Raw genomic sequence first — 24,127 nt, forward strand, 5'->3', positions numbered from 1 at the left:
CAACAAATCTGCCCATCCCGCTGTTGGGATTGAACATGTCCATTTCTTCTGCTGTGCAACGGTCTGGGCTTTTGACCGCTATCAACACTATGGCGTGATGGACATGACTAGCGACATGCTGCTCCTGAGGTCTACATGAGCACATCGCGTACCGGCAGAACGTGATAGATGGCTGCACTCTCGAACAGTGGGCAAAAAGAGTGCCTCAGTTGTGTCCGTGTCCAAGATCCTCTATCGTCGTGACAGAGCCGTTGCTATTTACACCCGTGGCGTTTACCTACTTTGACACAATAAACCAAGCTATACATTATAGGGCTGCTCCTGACAAGCTCTTTATACAGCGACACTTGTATCGGATCTCATACTTGATTCAAGTAGCGTTCTTCTCGGCATCGTTGGAGTAGTGTCCGTTTTCTCCGGTTCCCTCTTTGGGTCTATCCCAGGTATGAATGTGACCTAGCGATTCGTGTCAGCCCAACGTGAAATTTATCAGACGGCCCGATCAGCTCTGCGCGACGCATCAAAGACGCGCAATTGACACCATTGTTGTGGAGCTTTGGGCATCCCAACACGAGGTCGCGAAACACTTACCATCTTTGCATGCTGTCATGATGCTGTCCTCCTGAAACTCCAACCAGCTCAACGGATGGTTGTCTATCTTTTTTGACTGCAATCTCACCATCAGTACGGACAAGGGAGAGTTTTGTGAAGCGACGTGTTTCGACTCACCATGACGGGCGGCAATATGGCTGTGCTCGCCTTTGTTCTGAAGCCGTGAACTACATCTGCTCCATTCACCGCACCATCACCGTCTTCGGAAATAGTCGAATGTGATCTGATGCGTCCGACTGTGGAATTGGTCTCCTTGCGAGTTATGGCATTGGACGTCATGCTGCCTCTATGCTTGATTGACATCTGCGTAGGTACCATTAACAGGTTGCATCGTCGAGAAGAGCACGGAATAGAACTTACTGCTCTCGGTCGACCGAGCATACCAACGGAAAAGTCCCAAAGTAGTAGCTTGCAATCTTCGCCAACACTACCAAAGCGATAGTTGCGTTCATCACATCTCCAAGGATCAAACTTGACATCTGTCACCCAACTGCTGTGTCCTTGACAACGCGCTACTAAAGTGGCATCGGCGAAGGACCAGATACTGACAATGTCATCCTGACCACCGGTAAGGATATAGCGGCCGTCGGGAGACCATGTCACAGTAATCAAGCCACCGTAGTACGAGGTAAAGGCATCTAATAGCTGTTCCTTGAGGTAATCGATGATGCGCAAAGAACCGTCTTCCGAGACGATGGCAAGATGTCTACCATCAGGAGAGAAGGAAATACAGTTGATTTGCTGGTTGTTGATTTTCCACACGGCTACAGGGTTGGTCTTTTGGTTGCGCGATTGGACCGACTTTTTGATGACAAAAGATGCCGGACCGGATTGAGCATCGCCATAGTCAGAGGATTCTTGCTCGGGAACGAAAGGAGCATCCTCCTTCTCCTTGTCATAAACGATCAGAGACCCATCCATGTGAGCGGCCAAGAAGAGATTCTCGCTGTTGGGCAACCACCAGATGGAAGAAACGGCAGAAGAGTTGATGGCACCATTCTTGTTGATGCGAGCATACTTCTGGGATATCGGCTCGTACCAGATGATGTCTGAGGAAGAAAAGCCTATGATGACGTCCAGGTGGGTGGTGCTTTTGGTGAAAGGATTGACATGATGACACAGAGCATGAGCTTTTGTGAACAAGATCTTGGTGAGATTCTCAGTCTTTGTTTCGGAAGAAAGATCTAGCCATTGCAGAGCTCTGTTGATGTTTGAGAAGGCAAATAGACCTTGAGGGTTGCGCTCCTGAAGGCGTTTCTGGAGGGCTTCATGTGGGATAACTCTGGAGACGAAGGAGGAGTTGCTTTTGACAATATTGTTCTTGGGCTTGCGCCTCTTTGAGGGGTCTTTTGAATCTTTTGTAGGAATAGGAGCCAATGCAGGGTTGTTGTCTCCAAAGACAGGGGTAGATGAAGATCTGAAGAACGAGGCCGAGTCGGTGGTGGGAGTCAGAGCTTCCTCTTGTAGACTCGATGGGACAGCAGAACGCTGGCTGGTGACAGTGGTAGTACGAGCGAGGGAGTTGTCGGGAAGCTTCTTGGGAGCCACTATACACAGAGACAGTCTAGTGCCTTGGGTTGGAGGAGCGATAGTGGTAGCAAGTGGGTTGCTGTTCGGCACGGGGTTGTCTGAAGGATGCGGAGGAGGAGTGGCCAGGAGAAGCTCGTCGCGCTGGACGTATGTGCCCTCTCCGACGACTAGTTGATATTCAGGGCCGCTGTGTTTGGCAAGCGTGTTGTTCGTCTCGATGATGGCACCGGGTGGGTAGCCAGTGTAAAGGTTCCCACTTGGGTAGCGCGGCGGGGGTGGTAACACACTGATGACATGTCAGAGATGGCTGCAGGACGAAAGAATGGATTGGACGTGTACACACAACATTGCGACAGCCTGTCGGGCGGCGGTGGTGAATGCGCCGGATGATCTGTACACGACGTGGAGGCTTCAAGGCGGGTCAAGTCGAGGCGGCACGGATGGTCGTCGGGACCAAGGAGCGGACAACAGAGCCAGGAAAATGAAGCTCAGTCTATGTACAGTTGAGACAAGTATCAGGATATTGCAGGTACAGGGACAGGAGAAAGCGAGCTTCCAGGTCGCAATGGAAGTCGAGAGATGGTCCAGAGTCCAGACGCACGCGATAGGCACACCAAAGGCCGAGGCTGTGGGGTCGGACCCCCGATGGCGGGGAAAATGTTCCGCCTCGTGCATGACGGCGGACGGCGGGCGGCAGCAGCAAGAAGCAGAAGGCTCGACCGGAGCTGCGAGAGGCGGATGCTTTCATCAACTCTCGTCATTACACGTACGATTACAGCACAACCATGGCGACGGTGCGTGTCTGTGTCTGCGGCGACGAAGGCACGGGCAAGTCGAGCCTGATCACGTCGCTGGTCAAGGACGTCTTTGTCACAAACAAGATCCAGCCTGTACTGCCGCCCATCTCGATTCCTCCCACCCTGGGCACCCCGCAAAGTGTTACTACCACCATTGTCGACACATCCGCCCTCCCCCAGGAGCGCGACAACTTGCGCAATGAGCTTCGCAAATCTAATGTCATCCTCCTCGTCTACTCGGACCACTACAGCTACGAGCGTGTCGCCCTCTTCTGGCTACCATATTTCCGTTCGTTAGGCGTCAACGTACCTGTCGTTCTTACTGCCAACAAGGCCGATTTGTCCAAGAATGTCTCGACCCAACAAGTCGTAGACGAAGAGATGCTCCCAGTCATGCAGGAGTTCAAGGAGATCGATTCGTGTATCCGCACCAGTGCCCGCGAGCACCACAACATCAACGAGGTCTTTTTCCTCTGTCAAAAGGCCGTCACCCACCCCATCGCTCCCATATATGACGCAAAGGAGTCCTCCCTCAAGCCCGCTGCTGTCTCTGCTCTCCGAAGGATCTTCTACCTCTGTGACAAGGACCAAGACGGCCTGCTCAATGACGCCGAGATTCACGACTTCCAGGTCAAGTGTTTCGAGAAGCCTCTCTCGGACCAAGACCTCGTTAGCATCAAGCGCTCTGTACATGCACATGATGGTGGCATCGACATAGATGGCTTCATCCGCCTCAATAAGATGTTTGCTGAGAAAGGCCGTCATGAGACCATCTGGATCATCCTTCGCAAATTCCAATACACAGACAGCCTCAGTCTGAAAGACACCTTTTTGCACCCAAAGTTCGACGTCGCTTCCTCTTCCTCGGCCGAACTAAGTCCTCAAGGTTACCGCTTCTTCGTTGATTTGTTCTTGCTTCATGACAAGGACAACGATGGAGGTCTGAACGACTCTGAGCTGGCTGCTTTGTTCGCCCCAACCCCTGGCCTGCCCAGTTCCTGGATCGAGCATGACTTCCCGTCCTGTACCGTTCGCAATGAAGCTGGCCACATCACTTTACAAGGCTGGCTAGCACAATGGAGCATGACAACCTATGAGGAACCAAAGGTCACACTGGAGTATCTGGCCTACCTTGGTTTCGAGACTCCTCAGAGAGGAGGCACGACTGCTGCACTAAAGGTCACCAAGGCTCGGAAGCGACGCAACAGACCTGGCCGCGTAGAGCGAAATGTCTTCTTGTGCTACGTCATCGGCGCTGGTGGCAGTGGTAAGTCGAGCTTACTATCAGCCTTCCTCAATAGGCCCTTCAGCACTACCTACCATCCCACCATCAAACCGGAAATCGCTGTAAACAGTGTTGAATTACCTGGCGGTCGTCAATGCTATCTGATTTTGAAGGAGCTTGGTGAACTAGAACCGGCCGTTCTGGAAAACCAGGCCAAGCTCGAGGCATGTGATCTGTTGTGTTACACCTATGATTCCAGCGACCCGGACAGCTTTGGTTACATTGTCGAGATGCGGAAAAAGTATGCTCATCTTGAATCTTTGCCCGGAGTGTACACTGCTCTGAAAGCAGACCAGGACAGGGCAGTTCAGAGAAGTGAGATGCAGCCGGACCAATACACCGAAGAGCTGCGTGTGCCAAAACCGCTGCATGTGAGTGTGACATGGGCAAGCGTGTCAGAGTTCTTTGTACATCTGGCCGAGAGCGCGACGTTCCCATCAACAGCATTCCCAAAGAACGAAGAATCGGACGTGGATCGAACGAATCTGTACATCGGGCTAGGAGCGGCTGTATGCGCCGGAGCGGCTCTGGCCATCATGTGGAGGAAGAGTATAGCGGCTAGTAATTAAGGCTATGGAACAACAACAATGCATGGGTGGAGTTATAGGTGGATTTTAGCATCAAGATACCCAGCTCTGGAAATTAGATAGGCCGATCACAACAACGAGACATTCGCCAGTCCCAAGCGAGATAGCAAACAAGGCAAGCAGTGTCTGATGTTCTCAGACGGGATGGTTGGATGGTTCGTGAACGGATCGAGGGATCCGGCGTCCGAGTGAACAGCGTTTGCCAAGGCGCTGCTCCTCAGGCCCCGAGCAGTTCAGGGAAAGCGAAGAATAAACATTCATGTAATATTATTGCTTGTTTATTCCTATCCTACATCTCCAGTCCGAGCGATAGTGTGACTCCGCCAGCAACTCTGATGTGGCGGCCCATGTCGCGTGTATGACGGTCTCCTGAAGTGTTTGGCTTCCCCCTCGACTGCCTCTTTTTCCCTTAGCCATGCAGGTGCGTATCATCAGACGAGCCGCAGACTCGCACTCGCAACAATGGCACAGGCTGACGCGCTGCAGCCCTCACACGATGCGCCGAGTTATGTGCGCAAGCATACGCCGCAGATTTCCATATCCGACGACAATCACCATGTCACAGAGGCCATCGGAGGCATGTACGGTAGCGACGACGATGACTACTTGACGCCCTCGAACCGCAACTCGCGACCACTCAGTTTTGTCGGATCTGCCATAGAGGCCTACCAGCTCGCCCCTTCGTATCTCGATACCAAACGCTCCTCACCGCCCCGTTCACCCCTCCAACAGACAGGCAGCAATGAGAAACTACCCTCGTCAGACAGTGTCACGCGCAAGGGAAGCCTCGGCTCCGAAAACCTCCCCTTGGATCCGTCTTCTCCACCGCCCTTGTCACGAAAGTCCTCATCGTCGGCAGAGACAGCAGTCCAGCAGTTTCCCCTGAACGACATTGACTATGAGTCGAGTCCTGCCGCCGTGGCTCAAGAGCTCAACAACTTGCAGGCCATCCGCCGAATGTCCATGAGTGTCGACAATGCCGACCCTGACTTGCCCAGCTTTGGTTCTCCTGCTTCTCCTGGTTCCACTTCCCCAGAGGCTAGCGACGAAGATGAGGCTTCACGGTTGTTTTGGGTACCAGCGCGCTTGCACCCAGAACTTGCCCCCAAGGAGTTCAAAACATTCGTAGAGGACCGTGTTGATCGCATAAGGAAGCGCTCAGGGTCTGGTGACTCTTTGATGCCTGGTGTGGAAAGGTCAAACTCCGGTAGTAGTCTCACAAGGAAAAAGAGCATGCTTTCACGCCAGATCGACTCGTCCAAGGGATATGAAGACGGAGCAGAACGCCTGCAAAGAAAGCGATCAGAAAGTGGACAGTCGCCAACTTCACCAACTGTTGAGAATCTACAAGAGTTGGAAGGTCTGGTCAGCAACGTCAGTCTTGATTCGGCTAGGAACAGTCTTGATTCTGGTGTGCAAATGGCCGATGCACCAATATTGCCTGCTCCAGGCCCCGCCTTGAAGCGTTCCACAAGGACGTATATGCGCAAGGATCGCACGCCTTTTTCCAGACGAGCACTCAGCCGTCAGTCCGACCACAGCAAGCAGTCCGAGTCTGATGGAGAGGGAGGTCGCGCGCCCTCGCCTTCACTCTCCATTCGAGAGCCTTCTTCTCCGGGCATCACCCGAGTACAGACCGAGCCCGCTCTTGCTCGTGATGCTGCTGCTGCTCCGGGAGCCGACCGCCTGACATCTGCCTCCTCTGAAGACGTATCTAATCAAAAGCCCAAACCCAGTCCTGCAAAGGACGCTGCTGTCCCTCAGAGTTCTGCTGCCCCTGTCACCACTTTCCATTCTCGAATTGCCACCAATGGCCGTACTACTGCTCAGATTCCTGGTGCCAGCAGTCCAATTCCGCAGATAGTAGAGACCCCACCAGCAGCCAATACCTTCACCGTCCCAGAAAGGAAGTCCTCACACATCCCACCCTCTGCCCCGCAGTCATCTCAGCAACATTCAGCCCCTCATTCACATGGACCGACACAGCATCATGCCCCACCTCGTGCTCGTCCCAGCGCGCGGGGTGCCCATTCGAGACCACCCCTCGTTCATTCTGCTTCCTCTCGTTCGAACACGAACAAGTCTACGTTGGAGGACATTTCCTCGCATCCCTCACCCCTGCCCGGCAGTGGCAACACACGGACCGATGCTCTCACAATGGTACCTATGTACGAAGAGAAGAAGGTCGAGAAAAAAGACAGCCGCAAGACTAGCTGGAACTGGCTTCTCGGAAGTGAAGAGAAGGACAAGGAGAAGGAGCGCAAGACTGAAGACAAAGAGCGCGAGAAGGAAGCCTCGAAGAAATCCAAGGCTGCTGCCAAAAATCAGCCCAAGACTGCCGAGAAGACTCGTCTGGACGTGCTGCAGTCATCCATCGACGGAAGCCCTACTGTTCCAAAGGGTCGCGAATCACTCGTGCTCGATCGTGAGAGCTTCAAGCTCGAGGAAGAGCGGAAGAAGGAGAGCTCACGGAGGTCAGCGGATGGCAAGAAAGACAAGGATTCTGGTATTTTGTCGGCCATTTTTGGAGGCGGTAAGAGGTCAAAGGAACAGAAGCAGCATCACCAAGCTCCCAAAGAATTGCTTCGGGCGCCCTCTCCAGAACCTGCCCCAAGGATACTACGACCAGACATTGACTATAACTGGACTCGATTCAGTATCCTGGAAGAACGCGCTATTTACAGGATGGCCCACATGAAGCTGGCCAACCCTCGAAGGCCACTGCACAGTCAAGTCCTGCTCTCAAACTTCATGTACAGTTATCTTGCCAAAGTGCAGATGTATCACCCTCAAAGCCAAGTACCCGTCGCGCAAAAGACGGCACAGGCCAGACAACAGCAACAAATGCAACAACAGCAGCAACAACAGCAGCAGCAACGGGAGCAAGACGCTGCCGACGCTGAGGCAGAGGAGAAGCAAGCGCAGGAGAACAACAAATACCAGAATTGGCAAGAGGTACGTTCTCGGCATAGTCAAGTCTCACGAAAACGCAGCTAACACGATCAACAGCAACGCAAATCAGGTGATCAGTCAACTCCCGGTGCGGTCCAACAACACTCTGTCCTGGAAACACCGAGCAACGCTTCTGGTCAAAAGGACTATCTAGGATACTCAGCAGACTCGCAACCATTTGGTGACCAAAGTAGTCTTTGGCAAGACGAGGAGAACAACGAATTGTGGTGATATGTCGAAGCAAGCAAACGCATTGGGAAAACGGAGTTCTTGCGATCTTGCAGAAAGAGGCGTTGTTGGTTGTCTTTATTCTTGGAAGCATTTGAAATTGGCGTATGAGTTGTCATTTCTTCTCTCTTTCTTCTATTTCTCCTCCATCTCTTGATTTTTCATCCTGCTTCTTTGCGGCCGCCGAATATGAACGAGAGCCACGATTTCACTTGCATTCTATCTGTCCTCTACCAATATTGATTCCGAGTGTTGTACCCACGGTCTTTGACTAGACTAATCAAGACGTCAGAGATCACGAGACATCATGAGGTCTGACACTAACCCAAAGAAGATTGGCCGCACAGTCTCGAGAGGTCGGGCTCACGCTCAAGAGGCTTCTCGCGACAAAGGACACATCATGTCAAGTCACATGTGAAATGGGGATAAGTTCGTCGTGCCTCTTGCACTCAATTGTAGTCTGTTCTCGTGACCCAGTGATAACGATTTCGGTTCAGAGGGACATTCTGAACATTTCCTGTATTCCTTGGTCTCCAACTTATTGCAGAGAACCTTGAACCCATCAGAACAGAAGAGGTGGCCTCCGCGAGCCTTTTGGGAGCCGTTGAGCTCATCCCAGAGCTAATCGCAGACAAAACATAGAGACGCCTTTGAGAAGAATCACCCAGCGGGCCCCTGAGAGCTTCTCAGAGCATTTTCTGGTAGTTATGCCAAGCTGTCATTCCGATCACTTGCACTTCCGCTCTGTCTCCGAGCAAAAATGCCGACGCGATGGTTTCATGGTATGTCACTTCCTACTCACCGCCGAATGAATGCTTTGTCACTTTGTGTTTGGGTGAAGTGGCTGTATTTACCAGCCGTTGTAGTCTTTGTGGCTTGACCTTGTCGCAAGATTTGAAAGGGTCTGTTGGCTGGGGAACGCCATGGCAGCCGGTGGTCTCGAACTTGGGGCACGAGCCCAAAGTTTACGACAGTGGCTTGAAGGCTATTCGTCATTGAACGAATTATCGACCGGGGTTCATAGGGGACTCGACGTTTGCGATCAGCGGGGTGTGGCAGTCAGAAGTCTTGTCGAGCTGCGCCTTGAAAGAACGGTGATATAAACACGAGGACGTCCCACCAGATCTTGGAGAGACTCACTCTCTACATATCTCACAAGAGCGACGGAATCTTCACAGATTGCATCTTGGAACGGGTAAGCTTCTCATCTCATTTACCCCACGTTGATCACACGGGCGGGAATCCTTACCGCCTTTCTGTTGTTGCGCCAAGTTCAAGACTCAGCGTGCCCCTCGCTGAAACTGGAGTGCTCCAGCTGATCTCTCGATTGCTCAGAAACATATCATATATCATCATCACATAAACAGCAGCCAAAATGTCCCACGCAGAGCAGAACCTTCCCACCAGAACGGCTACCAATGCCACGGACGACGATGCCATTCCCGACGAGGACACGAGCGAGGTGACCAAGCTCTTCCACGAGCGCCTGCAAGCATGGAAGCACGCATGTGGTTACCTCGAGGACTACATCTCAGCCACTGAGAAGCTGCAACACACCCACGCCAAGGAGTACGAAAAGGTCCTTAAGGTTAGTCGTCCATCTCGCCCTTGAACTCTTCAAGATACTAATTGGCCGCGACAGACGGTATCGCATCCCCTCAAGGAGGGTCACCACTTCGACCAGAACCTCGGCGGCATTGCTGGTACCTTTGACACCATTCGCTCTAACACTCAGGTATGGCTGTAACATGGCCGAAGTTATGCGAAGCAGAATCTGACCAGCACTAGGGTATCTCCAACTCGCATGCCGAAACCGCAAAGACAATCAAGGGCTCGGTCTTGCCCATCTTCGAGCGCCTCCATACCGAGATCAAGAACAAGACCAAGGAGCTCACTAAGGGTGCTGGCAAGGGCGGCAAGCTCGTCGACAAGGCTCGCCAGACGTCTCAAAAGCACATCGAGCAGCTCGGCCAGCACACAGCCGCCTTTGACAGCACTGGAGGCAAGATCCACGCCCACGAGGACCCCTACATTCTCCAGCGCGGTGTCTACCACCGTCTGAACAAGCAGATCATCGAGGAGAACAACAACCGCAACGATATTATCGCTGTGCAGAACAGCTTTGCTCAGTTCGAGGCCCACATTCTCACCACCATCCAGAATGGTCTGGGTCAGTTCAACCAGATTGTCGGCAACCAGGCCGAGCAAACTCGCACCATGTACGGCAACATGACCAGCACCGCCCAGCAGATCGCTCCCGACTTCGAGTGGAACGGCTTCGTCCAGCGCAACAACCAGGTCCTGATCGACCCCAACGCTCCTCCACGCAGCATGTCCAACATCAGCTTCCCCAACCAGAACCACAGAGCCACCGAGCCTTTGATTGCTGGCTCCCTGGAGCGCAAGGGCAAGCTGCTTAAGAAGTACGAGGCCGCTTTCTGGGTCATCACTCCCTCCAAGTTCATGCACGAGTTCAAGACCGACGACGATTTCGCAAAGGACCCTACTCCCGAGACCTCTCTGTACCTTCCCGACTGCATGGTTGGTGCCGTTGATGGCCTGAAGTTCCAGGTCAAGGGCAAGGATGTTTCGGGCAGCAGCTTTGGCAACAAGCTCTCCATGGCCCACGAGTATGCCTTCAAGGCCCACACCCCCCAGGAGGCTCAGAAGTGGTGGGAGACTCTGAGAAGCTCAACCGGATCGACCACCAACGAGCTTCCTCCCACTAGCCCTAGTGAGAGCAGACAGCCCAGTGCTGCCATGGGTTCTGCCGTCACCCCCGAGAAGTCTGCATCTAGCGAATACCCTTCTGAGCCCACCAAGGTCTTCACCGAAGAGGACACCCGCCCCCAGACCACCGATGCCGCCGCTCTGGAAGCCGAACGCAAGGAGGCAGCATACTCGGCCGCTGGTCCCACCGACGGCGTTGCTACTCACAGCAAGGTGTAAATGATGCAGAGACTGATCAACATGGACGAATAATGGACGGATAGAAATGGTACACAGCAACGATGATTACGAGCGGTTGATTGATTGACTTGCATGATACCTCTTGAGACTCAATAGCTGAGCAGCAGTAATAATTTGATTGTTTTCATCTCTTGATCATGTTTTTCCTTTGCCCACGTTTATACTGATCTCATAGGTGACGAGGCATGGCTTGGTTTGGATCTTCTAAACGGGCTTGTCATCCTTCCTCAACATCCACCTCATCTCATCAGCCTGCTCCTTTGTAACCAACGCCTCCAGCCTCTCCACCCTCATAAAATCGTGATCACTGTACTCAAACCCAGGCACGACCGTCTCGCTAATCAACAAACCATCCCCATCCTTCTCCTCCCCTTCCAACGGCAACAAGAAACTAGATTTGTATTTTCCACCATCCACGATCCACTGAAGTCTTTCACCCTTTTCCACATCATGGCCCACGATGAATGTTTCTACTCTAGCTTTTCCTCTTATACCAGAGTGCGTGTCGTACGAGGGCAGTACTTCGTCGGCGTGGATGATTACGTAGCGACCTCTTCCGCGGTGGAGTGTGTGAATTGTCCGTCCTCTGTTGCGATGGAAGGCTCCCATGGGCGATTCCGGGGTGAGGAGGTAATGAATGCTTGTGCTTGCGTTTCTTGTCTTTTCCCCTTTTGAAGCATCTTTGTTCTTGTCTGGGTCGACCTCTGTGAGCTTGTTGGAGAGGTTCGCGCTTACGGCGCCGGTAGAAGTGTAGAAGGTTGTTTGTTCATTGCTTGCGGCCGAGGGAGAGGCATTGAGGAACGGGTTTGGAACCCGGTTAACATCGCGATCGGTTTCGACAAAGTAGCCACCTTCGATGTGCTGTTGGAGTTGCAGGGTACTGATCAACTTTGCGAGTTTGGGTGATTCGTTACGCGGAGCCGAGGCGTCTTTGGGCTCGTAGATGGGCTTGAGAGGAGGAATCGAGGAGTCGATTGTTGAAGTCATTGTTGTCTAGTTGCGTCTATGGGTATTAGAAGTGATGCTGAACTTGGGGTTCGAAGGTCAGAGGGTGAAGCTTCATGTTGATCTTCGAAGAGCTGTTTCGTCATGAGCTGCGTCAGGAAGTGGGACAGCTTCTGGGCTTCATCATCTGCGTGCACATCACCAATATATTATATACAACTATAATGAAACATGACAAGCTGCGAACAGAGGCCCCCTTCGATGTTTGGGAACATTGATGGTTCATGAAATATGTAATTCAATGGTGCTCCGAATGACACTCAGTATTCAACGAGTCATGATCGGATCTGATCATTCCCACATCTGTCTGACATTGAGATTGATCCTTTTCCGTGCCATCCATCCTTTCCAGTGTTCATGCGTCTCTTCGCCAGTGCTCTCTCTGCAAGGCCAATCTGCCATCCACTCTGGGCATGTCCCTGCCACTATTTGCGGAACACCGTGCCAGGCATATCTCGATGGACCCGACATGACAACCGCATCTCCTGAGCGTAGGCGTATCGCAAGACCCTTCCCACCCTCTAAGCCCGCCATGAAAATTCCATCGCATCCCAGAGAAATGCTGACTAGTGGCCTGTCGCATTCTTCGCTTACATCTCGATGTAGACTCAATGTATCACTCGGCGTGTAGAGATTAACTATCGCGGCTTGTGCTTTCATGGATGGGAATAGTCCCTCTACCAGAAAAGCGACATCTTCAGGAAATGGCGGCGGTGCTGACGAAGGGTAGACCTTCTGGGTCCAGTCGTATTGGCCGCCAATAGTGACCCAACGCAATTTCCTATTTAGGCAAGAAGACATGGCTAGAGGTTTGTGGACGGCAGAGTCCTTGGGTTGATGAGATGTGTTATGCGCTTGGTTGGAGAAGAAAGAAGCCGGACTTCCATCAGACTTCTGGGGGTACGCAATATCATAGTGTATGTGTAGATTTGTCTTGTGAGTGGCATTGGAGAGGTCGCGATGTAGTAGCTTGTCCAGCAAAGAGAGCTGGACTTCTTTGGGAAGTAGTGATGGTATTATGAAAAGACCTACCGCAGACTCAGAAAGAGAGATCGAGTCGAAGCAGACGGTCGGCACCTACCTGGCACGTCCGGGTGTTCGTAAAGTTTGGCAGATTGAATCGACGTGGGTGGTATATTGGCAGGTTCGCCAAGGAAACGAGAATAGATGTTTTGAATGGCTTCAGGCTCTCTTTGATGGAAATTGCGGTCGTCATAGGCGTTCAGATTGCGACGGTGAGCATCAAACAGGACAGGGTCTTGATCTAGCGCGTGGATCGAGGCTTTCTGATAGTGCTTGTATTGCAAACGCAAAGCATCAGGCGGACGGGCATGGGCATCGAGATGTTGAGTCATTATTGGAAGAGAGATTTTGTTGTCGAGTAGGCAAAGGAAGGTTGTGGATTTTGCTGTTGTTGATGCGGAGTTTGTGGTTGTTGTGTTTGCATCTTGGCTCTGTTGCCCACTTTGTGTTTACTTTTGGTGGGGAGGCAACTTGTTGACGAAAATAAAAGGCTTTGATAACATCGATCAAAAGCAATTGACAGGTTGACAGACGCTTCTGCTCCTGCTTCCAAGCGCTTCACTCTTTCACCCGCCTTGTACTGACCTGCAGCAAACCTTGCCGCCATTGCCACCACTTTGAGCTGCCCCTTTCCCTTGAAGCAATCCAGGCACAACGGTCGCTGCTACAGTCCCCAGGCCCAGCACATCACACAGCACACAGCACACAGCACACATCACGCTGCTCGACCCTCAGCCAGCTTCCAACACTCGACTCACTCCAACACGCACACAACAAGCGCCGCCATGGAGAACTACCAGAAGATGGAAAAGATTGGCGAGGGTGCGTGATCCTTCTCTGCCTCTCGCAAGCTGCCGCGCTTAGCATGTGAAAACTGACACTGCTCCACCCAGGCACATACGGAGTGGTTTACAAGGCGCGCGACCTCACCACACCCGACAACCGCATCGTCGCACTCAAGAAGATCCGTCTGGAGGCCGAAGATGAAGGCGTACCCTCGACTGCCATCCGCGAGATCTCGCTCCTCAAGGAGATGAGCGACCCCAACATCGTGCGCCTGTTCAACATCGTCCACGCCGACGGCCACAAGCTGTACCTGGTCTTCGAGTACCTCGACCTGGATCTGAAGAAGTACATGGAGGCTCTGCCCGTCTCACAAGGAGGTCGTGGCAAGCCTCTGCCCGAGGGCTGCATGGACGGTCGCGCAGGACACATGGGACTCGGCGAGGCCATGGTCAAGAAGTTCATGCACCAACTTTGCGCCGGTATCCGCTACTGCCACGCCCACCGCATCCTCCACCGCGACTTGAAGCCCCAGAACTTGCTTATTGACAAGGAGGGCAACCTCAAGCTGGCTGATTTCGGTCTGGCCAGAGCCTTCGGTGTGCCTCTTCGCACCTACACCCACGAGGTTTGTCGCTCTCAAGTCCAACTCCGTCCCTGCATTCAAAGCTAACATGGTCAACACAGGTCGTCACCCTCTGGTACCGCGCTCCCGAAATTCTCCTCGGTGGACGTCAATACAGCACAGGCGTCGACATGTGGTCGGTCGGTTGCATCTTCGCCGAGATGGCCACTCGCAAGCCCCTCTTCCCCGGCGACTCTGAAATCGACGAGATCTTCAAGATCTTCCGCATCCTGGGTACCCCTGGCGAGCAGGACTGGCCCGGTGTCACCAGCTTCCCCGACTTCAAGCCCAGTTTCCCCAAGTGGTCGCGCAACCCCGACGACGACATCATCAACCACGACGGCGCAAGAGTTCTGGGCGAGGACGGCATCGACCTTCTCGAGTCGCTGCTCATCTACGACCCTGCCGGCAGAATCTCAGCCAAGCAGGCCTGCTTACACCCCTACTTCAACGACTCGAAGTACTACGGTGCGCGAAACGGTTACCACTGATTGACCCCTCCACGCCTCTGATGCCTTTTCGTATTTCTCTCCGGTTCCCCTTCATGTCATCAACAACGTCCCCTTTTTTTTCTTTAAAAATTACCCAATTCTCTGCATCGGCATGGTTCGATTTTTCACTACTGGCGTTCAGGGGCGAACAAGGAGCGAGCTCGAGTGCTCGCTTCATCTGGGTTCTGGTACATTTCTCTTCTATCCTGTGTTTTCGGTTCCTCCATCTCTTCGAGCCATGCCGGCTCATGCCCCGCTTATGTTCAGGAAAGGCTTTTTGGGGGGCGTCTTCTTGATAGGCTTCTTTACTCGCAATGAATCTTTTTCTATTCATGACTTGCGTATTACTTTGTCTATGTCTGTGTACCGTGCGGATCATCTACAGTGGCTTTCAGTACTCAAAGAGTAGCCCAGCAGCATACTCCACATTGCCGCTTGTTGCATTGAGCGCCGCAATCGCCTGTTGACTTGAGAATCCCAAGTTCTGTAGAGTCTCAATATCTTGTGCAGGGAAAGAATGAGCCGGCACCGCTATCGTCGGCGGCATTCCACCTGCACCAGGTCTCTCAACACCTCTTCCACCCTGCACTTGCCCGCTCGGCGGTAACGCATGTCTGATCGCTCTCGCCATACCGGCAGCCCAGTGCCACGGTTCTCCGTGCTCTCCAGGCAAAGAGTTGAAGTACTCCCATCCCATCACACCGCCGAATGTCGGGTACTTTGCTCTCAGCATCCTCATAACATCGTGGGAAGTGCTCTGTTCCACATAGCCAGCTCCGTTCCCGGGGTTAGTAACTAGACCCACGACAACCTTGTCTGCTCTCCAGCCAACACTCATGATGGCATCATACCAGAATGTCGTCGTCGCATCTCCCCAACCACAGTAGAATTGTGTATTGTACCATGCAATCTGATTTCCACGCATTTGCTCTAGCAGTCTGTAGTCGAAGCCCGAGAGATGGGGTTGGTTGGGTAGTAAGGCTGTCGCTACAGGTGCGAGAGTGATAAGGAAGGAAGAACCGAAATCCACGCGTAGGCGGTCGATGAGGCGGATGACTCCTGTGATTGACATGTGTTCTTCGATGTCTAGATCCAGGCCTGAGAGGTGGTGTTTGGAGATCAATGCGTGTAGTGGTCTGTAGTAATCCTCGAACTTGTTTTTTCACAAAGTCAGCTTTCTGCATATTCATTGATTTTGTCATCTGGTAACGATGCTGCTCAAAAACACACCTTTGTTTCGTTAGGTCCATCAAGTCTTTCGAAACTTCCCTTTGCGGCTCCTCCGAGCATACCCAGCACCTTTACTCCAGACGCCTGCAACCATGCCACCTCACCCCACAGTGTTTCGTACTTGCCAGCATCCGGAGGATCGTCGTTGAGCGTGATGTTTCCCGGTCCTTCGTTCAAATGTATAGCCGCCACTATTACATGCGTGACGCCGGTCTGATTGGTGATCAGCGGCAATAGAGACACGTATTTGCCATCACGATGGATGGTTTGATGATAAACGATGACTCGGGGCCCTTGACTGAGCGGTAGTAATGTCGGTGGTGTTGATGTTGACGCCATTCTGGTTTTGGAAATGTGTTTAGGTATGTGGTTGCGATTCTCGTGCGTAGGGCGAGAGTCATGTGCGTGCGTACGGGGTTGGAAGGTGGTTGGTATTGCGATTCTCGCCCGCTTTCACGCGTTGGACCGAGATCAGCAACGAACATTTCAAATTCACCACACCCACACCGCTTGACAAGATGACTCGCGCATAGTAGACCTTGATATGTCAATATATTGAATCCAAAGGGTGAGAGAAATCAGCTCATGTATCACCAAATTGCGCAAGGCACGGTGAATCATAGGTTACCACGAAAGATGTGTAGAGTAGTATGAATGCTTCTCGTTTCTGCTGCTCCTATATACAACAAATGCACACGTTATCCAAGACTGATGATCCAAAAAACCTCCCCGCCGAAATATATAAAACTAAAAACTCATAGCAATAGAATGTTCATCAAATGGTATCATGTAGAAATCAGTCAAAACAGACGCCTTCCTTTTGGATCATGGTCCAACTCCATGGCGGGGAAAACAAAGGAAATAGATGAATGAATAAACAGGAGTGAGGTTGAATGTCATCACCAGAAGAAATTTTCGAGAGGGCCGGAAGTTGCAGCCATGCCGGGGGCAGGGATGACAGGAAGCACTTGAGATGGCTCAGAAAGCACGGGGATCTTCTCGTCAAAGTACTCCATCATGTCTGCTCTGAGCAAAGAAGCGGTGCGAGGTGTAGAAACAGTGGCTACGTCGGTAGTAGAGTCCACGTCAATATCGGACTCATCGGTGCTGTAGAGAGAGCTGGAGTCGTCGTGGTAGACCTTGCCGCCGTTTGCCGAGTCATTCCTGGCAAGCTCTTCTGGATCCAGTGCAAATGAGATATCGTCCTCTTCCAAGTCTGGTTCAGTTAGGCATGTCTTCCCGGTATTGATAGCAAAATGAAGCTTACCCGAGTCGGAACCCTCTGGCAGGGCAATATCAGCTGGCTCTAGGACGTCTTCGATCTCCTGAGGGAGATGCTCCTCTGCATCTTGGAAAAGTGCATCGTCCTGGGTTTGTTCTGATTGTTCTTGCTCTAGTTGCAATGGCTCTTCTGTTTGTAGGTCTTCTGGTTCTTGAGATTGTTGCTCGTGTTCGGGTTCGGAAGCGTGTCCCGGTACGATTCCTCCCTCTTCGCCGTGTACTTGTTGTTCGTTCAGTTCAGCCTGAAGCTTGAAGTATTCCTCATTCAGATCTTCGTCATCTCCTATTGCGCTCCCAATAACACTCAAACGTCGGATCGAAGTAGCGTCGAGTTCACTGAAGAGATCGGAGTGGTAGAAAGGCTGTCCTACATCAGACTTTGAGCGTTGCTGAAGCATAGGCGCAAGTGAGCCGGGAAGCTCAACCGGTGCACAGTAAAGACCGCCGCCGTGTGGTAGCTGGCCGAAGATAGGCCATGACGGAATTTCCGGGCTCTCAAAGACCTCGGGTGCTGCGACTGCTGAAGCTGATCGCGGGCGTGAAGGACGCGTGGGCGCTTGTGGCTTGACGACTGCAGGAACGTTGATGTTGAGCTTTCGTCGTCGGAAAAGATTGCGAAAAGCCCGTTTGAATTGTTCGTATGTGTCTGAAGACGATGCTGGCGACATTGTTAGTTGAGCCATGCATCATCTCGACTCCCGAGACGCAATTAATACTAACAGGAGGTTCCAGGCATTATGTCACTTTGGTGGGGCGCTTGCCCGAGGCTTTGTGAGACAGGAAATGGAAAGTGGGTGAAGGTGGGAACGAAGATCAAAAAGATGGTGGAGAGTTAGGTGAAAGAGAGTGTGGAAGGAAGGAATCGACGCATGGTGCGCGAGGACAAGAGCGACAGGTAAAGACGTCTTTTCAATTCGTGTCTCGTTCCAATGCGGACCAGACATCTTTGAGTTTCTGGTTCAGCACCCAACCGGCAGCCAGAAGCTTTCGCGGACCTTTCTAGCGCCGATTGACGAGGGTCGAGTGCAATCTCGAGGCCGCCTCTTATTGGCCACCCCAGGGAAGCTACCACGAAACGCGTCCGGCTACGCTGATCATCAGCTTTCCACGCGCTGACTCGCAGCCTCTAGCCTCTGGACTATCGCTATTTTGCATCTCTCTTGCGTGCTGTCCAATATCCTATTTTCCTCTTTCGACTCTACTTGCAAAGCGTCACACGTGCTTGTACGGCATCCTCGACCTGCATATGTGCCCCCGCTCACCGTTTGATGGCCATGTGTGCATGAAACAAAACGGTCTTTATCTGTACCCGAGCGTTGGCGGCTGCGAACTTATCGGACGTTGGTGGCACGCTGCTTGTTCTGCCCTCTCGGCTACAAGTACTCGTACTTTCAGTCTACTTTTGTCGCCGTTGCGTCTCCAGAAAGCGCCTTGTCCCCAAGAATTTATCGATTTGGGCCTGGTGGGGCCCTTGCCCTTGCGAAATTCGCTGCAGATGATGACCCTGTCGCTGCCCTTGGTGCGGCAGTGACAGGTGTTGCCGATGGTGGTGCTACCGTACCTGACCATGGTGCTCGCGTCGACGGCTGGGGAAAGGTTGTGTTGTTCGAGCTGGGTGATTTGGAAGGCCTCGGCTGAGACCCCATGTGAGGCGATGCTGCAGGCACCGGAGCGCTTGCATCTTGCTCCCATCGAAAGAGTGAACCAAATGGGAAATGCTGGACAACTGGAAACTTGGAGAGCACTTCGGCGTTGTACATCTTAATCATCCCCTGCTGATCTGTTAGCCAAACCACACTGACATCAGTATGCGCACAGCTCCCGACCTTGTTGATCTTAGCCCAACCGTCCTTGATGCCGGAGATATCATACAGCGTAGGGCTGTGCTCCCAGAAGGGACCCTTCTTGACATCAAAGATGAAGGCAATTGCAGAAAAGTACATGTTGGAGTCTCTGTACATTTCGGCCGAGTCATTCTTTGCGGTTCGAGTTGGCGAAGGCGAAGCCAAAAGCGAACCTTCGTTGGGGACCTTGATGGAATCATGGTCGATAGGAGCGCAATATTGAGCAGAACCTAGGACATATGGTATGAAAGAATGGTCATCAAGTCCCCATACTCCGTGAGAACCAGCAGGCTCGAGAGTGTAGGTCAAGATGAGTTTTCTCACCAGTTCAAGATAGCTAGAGATAGTGTCAGCAATGCGCTGGACGGAGAAAGCACGAGTTTCGGGACTCACGGCTGTATGATGGCGGTGACAATGCCTCTCTCTTCGTGACCAGGGTCTGCGTTCGAGAAGCCACCCAGCTTCCAAATACAGGCCAGGAAGGCAAGGAAGCTCAGCTCATGACCGGTACCATAGTCAAGTCTCTCGGGACTTCCAAAGCTACCCAGAAGGTATGCGGCGATTTCGTGGTTTAGTGAAATCAGGTCGGCGTCGCCTTGAGCACGGCCCCACACCGTGTCCGAGAGGGCGTCTCTCAAGAGAGATGGGGTGGCTTCTTGGACAGCCCTGTGCCATTTGCGAAAGGCTGCATTGCCAAACCTGCGGGGGCCAGACTCTGGAGGTGCCTCGTCCATAAGACCATCGAGCGAGCGGATGAGTTTGTTCAGTCTGGCTACATGCGGAGAGATGTTGATGTTTGGTGATTTGAGTGGCCATGTGTCGACGACACTTGGATCATGTGGACGTCGTTGAGGAATCATAGATCGGTTCAACTGGAGAAGCCAGGTCATGATGTCGGCGTAGGCACAGCTCCGCAGGAAGAAGGAGAGGTCGTCGCCATCGTTGATACGCTTCGAAGGCGTCTCGAAGTGTAGCTGGGAGGATGGCGGGATGAGCTGGAGCAATGGAATGGCACTTCCGTTGCGCAAATCGTCAGTCATGACGGCGAGCAGGTTTGAGGATTTCTCGATGGTCTCGGACTTGGTCAATCGCGCTTCCCAAATCGAGGTGTTCTGTGTGTTCTGTGTGTTTGATGGCTGTTGGTCCAAGCTTTGTTCAACCTCTTGCATTGTTGCAATCTTCCGCTCCCAAGACGCAACTTACTCGCCTTTTCAAAACATCGTGCTGTTCGACAGCTAGCTCTTCTGGAGAGCTGTCGAAGCTGTTCTCCACTCACATACCCAAGTCGCGCCATGCGCCAAACACATGACTTCACATCAAGTCTTCTATGAAGACGATGTCTCAGACGACCAAGAGTCAGACATTAATACAAGTCCTCACGCAATATCTGGACACCTGCGAATATCGAATCTGAATTCTGCTCTCATCATGCCAGATTCCGATATGCCAAGTACGTTCTCGACGCATATTCACGAGCCGTTCTCATAAATCTAATCATATGCACTAGTGAGCGAAGGGAATGAAGAAGTCCCGCAGGTCGACATGATCAACTCACTGATCTCAGCGACACATCCTTCTGGAAAACTTACTCGTCCAACAAAGGACCTTGCGGCCGACCGCCCACCGAGACCAATGCACTCTGCTTTACGCCCAGATTTGTATGATTTTAATCATAATGCCTCGCCCCAACGAGTACCGTCTCTGCCCATCACTCGTCGCGAGAATCCACAAGATACTCCCCAAGGACCTCCGGTAAAGCGATCAAAGACAACTCACAGAGTTGGCCTGATTACTCGAGGCAATCATCAGCATCCCACACCTAAGCCGCCTCTTCTACCAGCGAAGAAGCAGAACAGCCGGCAACCGCCCAGTCGAGAGGTAGCAACTTCTGCTCCGCCTGTTTCAACAAGCAGCCTACGACTAACACGCTCTGCACGCGGTGTAGTTCACCAACAATTGGACTTGTCGCAGCCCCGGAAACAACGGCGTAATTGTCCTGCAGTGCAATTGGATTCTGCTTCAGAGGAACTCCTGCCTGAGAGCCAGTCCCAAAACGAGGAAGCCATCCATTCATCACCAGGTCCGGAAGTTCTGATTGAGGGTGCTTCTTCCGTTCAGCCACCGGGCCAACGAATTGGATCCGGAATTCACCCTGCATCTCTCCAAGCCGTTGTCCAGGAACGTGAAACTAGTCTGGAACCGCCAACTCCTTCCATACCTCCTCCATCTGAACAGCGCCAGGCGAGTCCGGTTCATTCCTTGGGCCGTGAGGTTTCTCCGCTACCCCAAGCCATCGGTGTGCCACCAGGAGTAGTTCAAGAAACGCAGAAGGACCAGTCTCCAGACAGTGCTCTATTCGTGACCCCTGAGTCGGCTCCTAGAGGTGCGCAATCAACAGCAGGGAGTCAGGAGATGGGAAGGAGAGTGGACGAAATATGCAAACAATACGCATCTGACGACCAAGATGAAGATGAGGAAGATGAAGAAGAAGACCGTAACAATGAAGTAAATGACTCTGAGGATATCCACATTCCAGAACAGCTGGACGAAGCCCTCGAATTCGCGCATGATCTCGATGAGGCGGCCAACAGCGACCATGTTCCAGAGGAGCTCGGCGGCATCAACATCCTGAAAAGTTACAGTCGCTTGAAGAGGATTGTCGGCCGTTGGAGATCTGCCAATGACAATACTAGGACAGACGACTTGATCACGCTTTCGAATGATGTTTTGAAAGAAGCAAAGTCGATTCTCGAAAAGTCTGATTGGAATGGGGAGAGGGCACTTAAACACATATACACACGAGTCTTGCCTAGTCTTGTTCGGATGCTCTACGTCAGCATGGTGTACTACCTTTCTGAAGCTGGGACCATCAAGAGGCTCTCCTATGAACCACTGAAGGGATGCAGAAACGTCACCAAGGCAGTCATAGAGATATCAGAAAAGGTGCAATCAAGCAATACAAGGAAGAAGGTTCCTCGTCCACGAGCTGCTATTGCAATGCTTGCCAGGATCAAGAATGTACATGAGATTCTAGAAAGACATTTGAGAATGCTCAAGCAGGTCAAACACGCAGCTGAATATGCAGAAAAGCAACGAGTCAAACGCGAGCGACAGCAAGTGGCCGCTCTCGAAGCGGAAGCAGAAAATGCACGCAGACGCCAAATCCAGAGAGAGCGACAGCAGGCAGCTGAACTCGAGAGGGAAGTCGAACATACACAAAGACAGCAATCACGACGTGAGCGACAGCGAGCTGCTGAGCTTCAAGAGCAAAACGAGTTGAAGATCAGGAACTGGAGAGAACACTGGCGGGTGCTCCATGATCAAAGATTTGGCGCGGAACTCGAAGGTCAATTCTGCCTGCCTCTCGACAAGCAACAACACCTCAAATTTATCCCCCTGGAGAGCGCATCAGTCGAATATCCCTACTGGCACCCTCATGATCATGTCTACTACTTGGGGGAGGGGCTGCAAGAGTTCGCAGGTATGTATTTGTTTCCCCTTGGTCGTATGTCTTACACTTCTAACACGCTCAGGACCGGACGTGTATCGCAAAATCTTCCGCAGGTACTGCTGCCGAGGAGGTCCTCTACAGGATTTCAACGTATCAGAGATCGTGGACAAGGCAGTGTCTTTACGAGATTCGCTCATGATGGTGGCCGCAGAGGATGGCGAGGATCAAGAGCAGTGGGTCCTAGATATACCCGATCCTAGAAAGCCGCCGGCAGCTCTACGCTAATCCGAACGACGTTGAAATGGCTCAGTCCCTATAAGTCAGTGGCTTTCATTCAAAGAATAATACATACTTTCTCCAACTTTCTCAGTATATCGTGGGATGTCTGTCGTGCACCATAATCACTACGAATTCGCATACTTGGTCGAAGTCGTCTTCGAGGTCATCCCGATCACAATCGTCATAATCAGTTTACTCCCCGTTATGCACCATTTTGTTTGGGAATGTAGCAATGTCCAGCCAGAGGTCTAGAGAGTTAAAATCTCACTGCGTAATTTGTGACTTTTCGTCGCCTTCGTTCATAATAAATCGGGTGAGACCTTACAATCCTCGTACGTCCCGTCTGGTGAGAACATAGCATGTTGATCAACATGAACAGTAAGACGATTTTGGTCCGGCGAAAGAGCATAGGCGGCTGTATTGTGGCTGATAAATGGCTACATACGGGCCAGGTCAATCACGATGCTGCGAAAGGTGTTGGTCGTTTGCACTGGCATTAAAGACTACCTTGTGTTCATACATATTGGCAAAAAGGTGGTCATACGCAATTCAACAGAGCTACGCCTTGTTGCCAATATGTATGAAAAAGTCAGAGGTACGACAACAGACTGGATGTGAATTGATTCTAGGTCGGGTCAAGCGTGTCATCGTCTAAGAGAAGGGGCAATACTAAAGCATTGCCAGTCTCTCAAAAGATCGACAGTCTTCGATAGCAAAAAACATACAAAGACATGCCTCGAGCAATGGAAGTCTGAGCAGTGCTTTTTACGTGTACTTGTCTAGTCTATTGGGAACCATGACAATGATTAGATTCAGTTTCATCGTCGAGTAATTGATGTTGTCATTTTTAGTCAGGGTCATACCAACAGAATCCGACTTGGTTCGGCGAACGCAATCTATCTCTACACAAAAAAGCATCAACAGCATTGAGGACTCGACAAAACCTTCAGGCTGCCCGTACCATTCAATACGTCGATTGAAGGTCACCGAACAGCATCTCATACGGAAGCTCTGCACCAAAACCCGTAGCATCGAGTCCGAGCAATGCAGCAGCATACTGACCACAAAGCAAGCTTTCGCCCGTCCCTAGAACTGCATAGTAGTGAAGATGAGAACAGAACGAGCAAAAAGATCGCGAACTTTTCACTGGCCAA

General features: G+C 51.9%; 11 protein-coding genes across 11 annotated transcripts; 5 read left to right on the plus strand and 6 right to left on the minus strand.

Annotated features, from left to right (window-relative positions):
* Positions 1-69: 69 nt before the first annotated feature.
* Positions 70-2,700, minus strand: M438DRAFT_343567 (catabolite repression protein creC). The gene is made up of 5 exons (XM_029905013.1): positions 2,486-2,700; positions 973-2,428; positions 730-915; positions 592-667; positions 70-456 (listed from the first exon to the last, which is right to left on the minus strand). Exons 1-5 carry the CDS (start codon positions 2,488-2,490, stop codon positions 371-373), a joined length of 1,809 nt encoding a protein of 602 aa, XP_029763381.1. The 5' UTR covers positions 2,491-2,700; the 3' UTR covers positions 70-370.
* M438DRAFT_343569 (rho-like GTPase) lies at positions 2,630-5,075 on the plus strand. The gene has a single exon (XM_029905014.1). The coding sequence runs from the start codon at positions 2,928-2,930 to the stop codon at positions 4,791-4,793; it is 1,866 nt and encodes a 621-aa protein (XP_029763382.1). The 5' UTR covers positions 2,630-2,927; the 3' UTR covers positions 4,794-5,075.
* A 16-nt stretch (positions 5,076-5,091) lies between these two features.
* M438DRAFT_403734 (uncharacterized protein) lies at positions 5,092-8,207 on the plus strand. The gene is made up of 3 exons (XM_029909671.1): positions 5,092-5,232; positions 5,298-7,766; positions 7,821-8,207. The coding sequence occupies exons 1-3, from the start codon at positions 5,227-5,229 to the stop codon at positions 7,992-7,994; spliced, it is 2,649 nt and encodes an 882-aa protein (XP_029763383.1). The 5' UTR covers positions 5,092-5,226; the 3' UTR covers positions 7,995-8,207.
* A 1,159-nt stretch (positions 8,208-9,366) lies between these two features.
* Positions 9,367-10,940, plus strand: M438DRAFT_268858 (PH domain-containing protein; the record flags this gene model as incomplete). Its single annotated transcript, XM_029900291.1, has 3 exons — positions 9,367-9,579; positions 9,634-9,726; positions 9,780-10,940. 3 exons carry the CDS (start codon positions 9,367-9,369, stop codon positions 10,938-10,940), a joined length of 1,467 nt encoding a protein of 488 aa, XP_029763384.1.
* A 113-nt stretch (positions 10,941-11,053) lies between these two features.
* M438DRAFT_164615 (uncharacterized protein) lies at positions 11,054-12,030 on the minus strand. The gene has a single exon (XM_029899066.1). It carries the CDS (start codon positions 11,946-11,948, stop codon positions 11,166-11,168), a length of 783 nt encoding a protein of 260 aa, XP_029763385.1. The 5' UTR covers positions 11,949-12,030; the 3' UTR covers positions 11,054-11,165.
* Positions 12,031-12,142: 112 nt separating this feature from the next.
* M438DRAFT_343572 (oxidoreductase) lies at positions 12,143-13,377 on the minus strand. The gene is made up of 2 exons (XM_029905015.1): positions 13,048-13,377; positions 12,143-12,994 (listed from the first exon to the last, which is right to left on the minus strand). The coding sequence occupies exons 1-2, from the start codon at positions 13,319-13,321 to the stop codon at positions 12,258-12,260; spliced, it is 1,011 nt and encodes a 336-aa protein (XP_029763386.1). The 5' UTR covers positions 13,322-13,377; the 3' UTR covers positions 12,143-12,257.
* A 244-nt stretch (positions 13,378-13,621) lies between these two features.
* M438DRAFT_164648 (cell division control protein 2 serine/threonine protein kinase) lies at positions 13,622-15,084 on the plus strand. Its single transcript, XM_029899067.1, has 3 exons — positions 13,622-13,811; positions 13,883-14,400; positions 14,460-15,084. The coding sequence occupies exons 1-3, from the start codon at positions 13,775-13,777 to the stop codon at positions 14,886-14,888; spliced, it is 984 nt and encodes a 327-aa protein (XP_029763387.1). The 5' UTR covers positions 13,622-13,774; the 3' UTR covers positions 14,889-15,084.
* A 195-nt stretch (positions 15,085-15,279) lies between these two features.
* Positions 15,280-16,457, minus strand: M438DRAFT_267768 (family 18 chitinase glycoside hydrolase; the record flags this gene model as incomplete). The annotated part of the gene is made up of 2 exons (XM_029900209.1): positions 15,280-16,041; positions 16,119-16,457. 2 exons carry the CDS (start codon positions 16,455-16,457, stop codon positions 15,280-15,282), a joined length of 1,101 nt encoding a protein of 366 aa, XP_029763388.1.
* A 560-nt stretch (positions 16,458-17,017) lies between these two features.
* On the minus strand, positions 17,018-18,135 carry M438DRAFT_372739 (uncharacterized protein; the record flags this gene model as incomplete). The annotated part of the gene is made up of 2 exons (XM_029908367.1): positions 17,018-18,057; positions 18,120-18,135. The coding sequence occupies 2 exons, from the start codon at positions 18,133-18,135 to the stop codon at positions 17,018-17,020; spliced, it is 1,056 nt and encodes a 351-aa protein (XP_029763389.1).
* A 709-nt stretch (positions 18,136-18,844) lies between these two features.
* Positions 18,845-20,283, minus strand: M438DRAFT_268233 (Phosphotyrosyl phosphatase activator; the record flags this gene model as incomplete). Its single annotated transcript, XM_029900236.1, has 3 exons — positions 18,845-19,171; positions 19,226-19,580; positions 19,637-20,283. 3 exons carry the CDS (start codon positions 20,281-20,283, stop codon positions 18,845-18,847), a joined length of 1,329 nt encoding a protein of 442 aa, XP_029763390.1.
* A 158-nt stretch (positions 20,284-20,441) lies between these two features.
* M438DRAFT_403740 (uncharacterized protein) lies at positions 20,442-23,147 on the plus strand. Its single transcript, XM_029909672.1, has 3 exons — positions 20,442-20,693; positions 20,751-22,724; positions 22,777-23,147. The coding sequence occupies exons 1-3, from the start codon at positions 20,549-20,551 to the stop codon at positions 22,977-22,979; spliced, it is 2,322 nt and encodes a 773-aa protein (XP_029763391.1). The 5' UTR covers positions 20,442-20,548; the 3' UTR covers positions 22,980-23,147.
* The last annotated feature ends 980 nt before the right edge of the window (positions 23,148-24,127 follow it).

This window comes from Aureobasidium pullulans (genome assembly GCF_000721785.1).
Source record: "Aureobasidium pullulans EXF-150 unplaced genomic scaffold scaffold_4, whole genome shotgun sequence".
Lineage (NCBI taxonomy): Eukaryota > Fungi > Ascomycota > Dothideomycetes > Dothideales > Saccotheciaceae > Aureobasidium > Aureobasidium pullulans.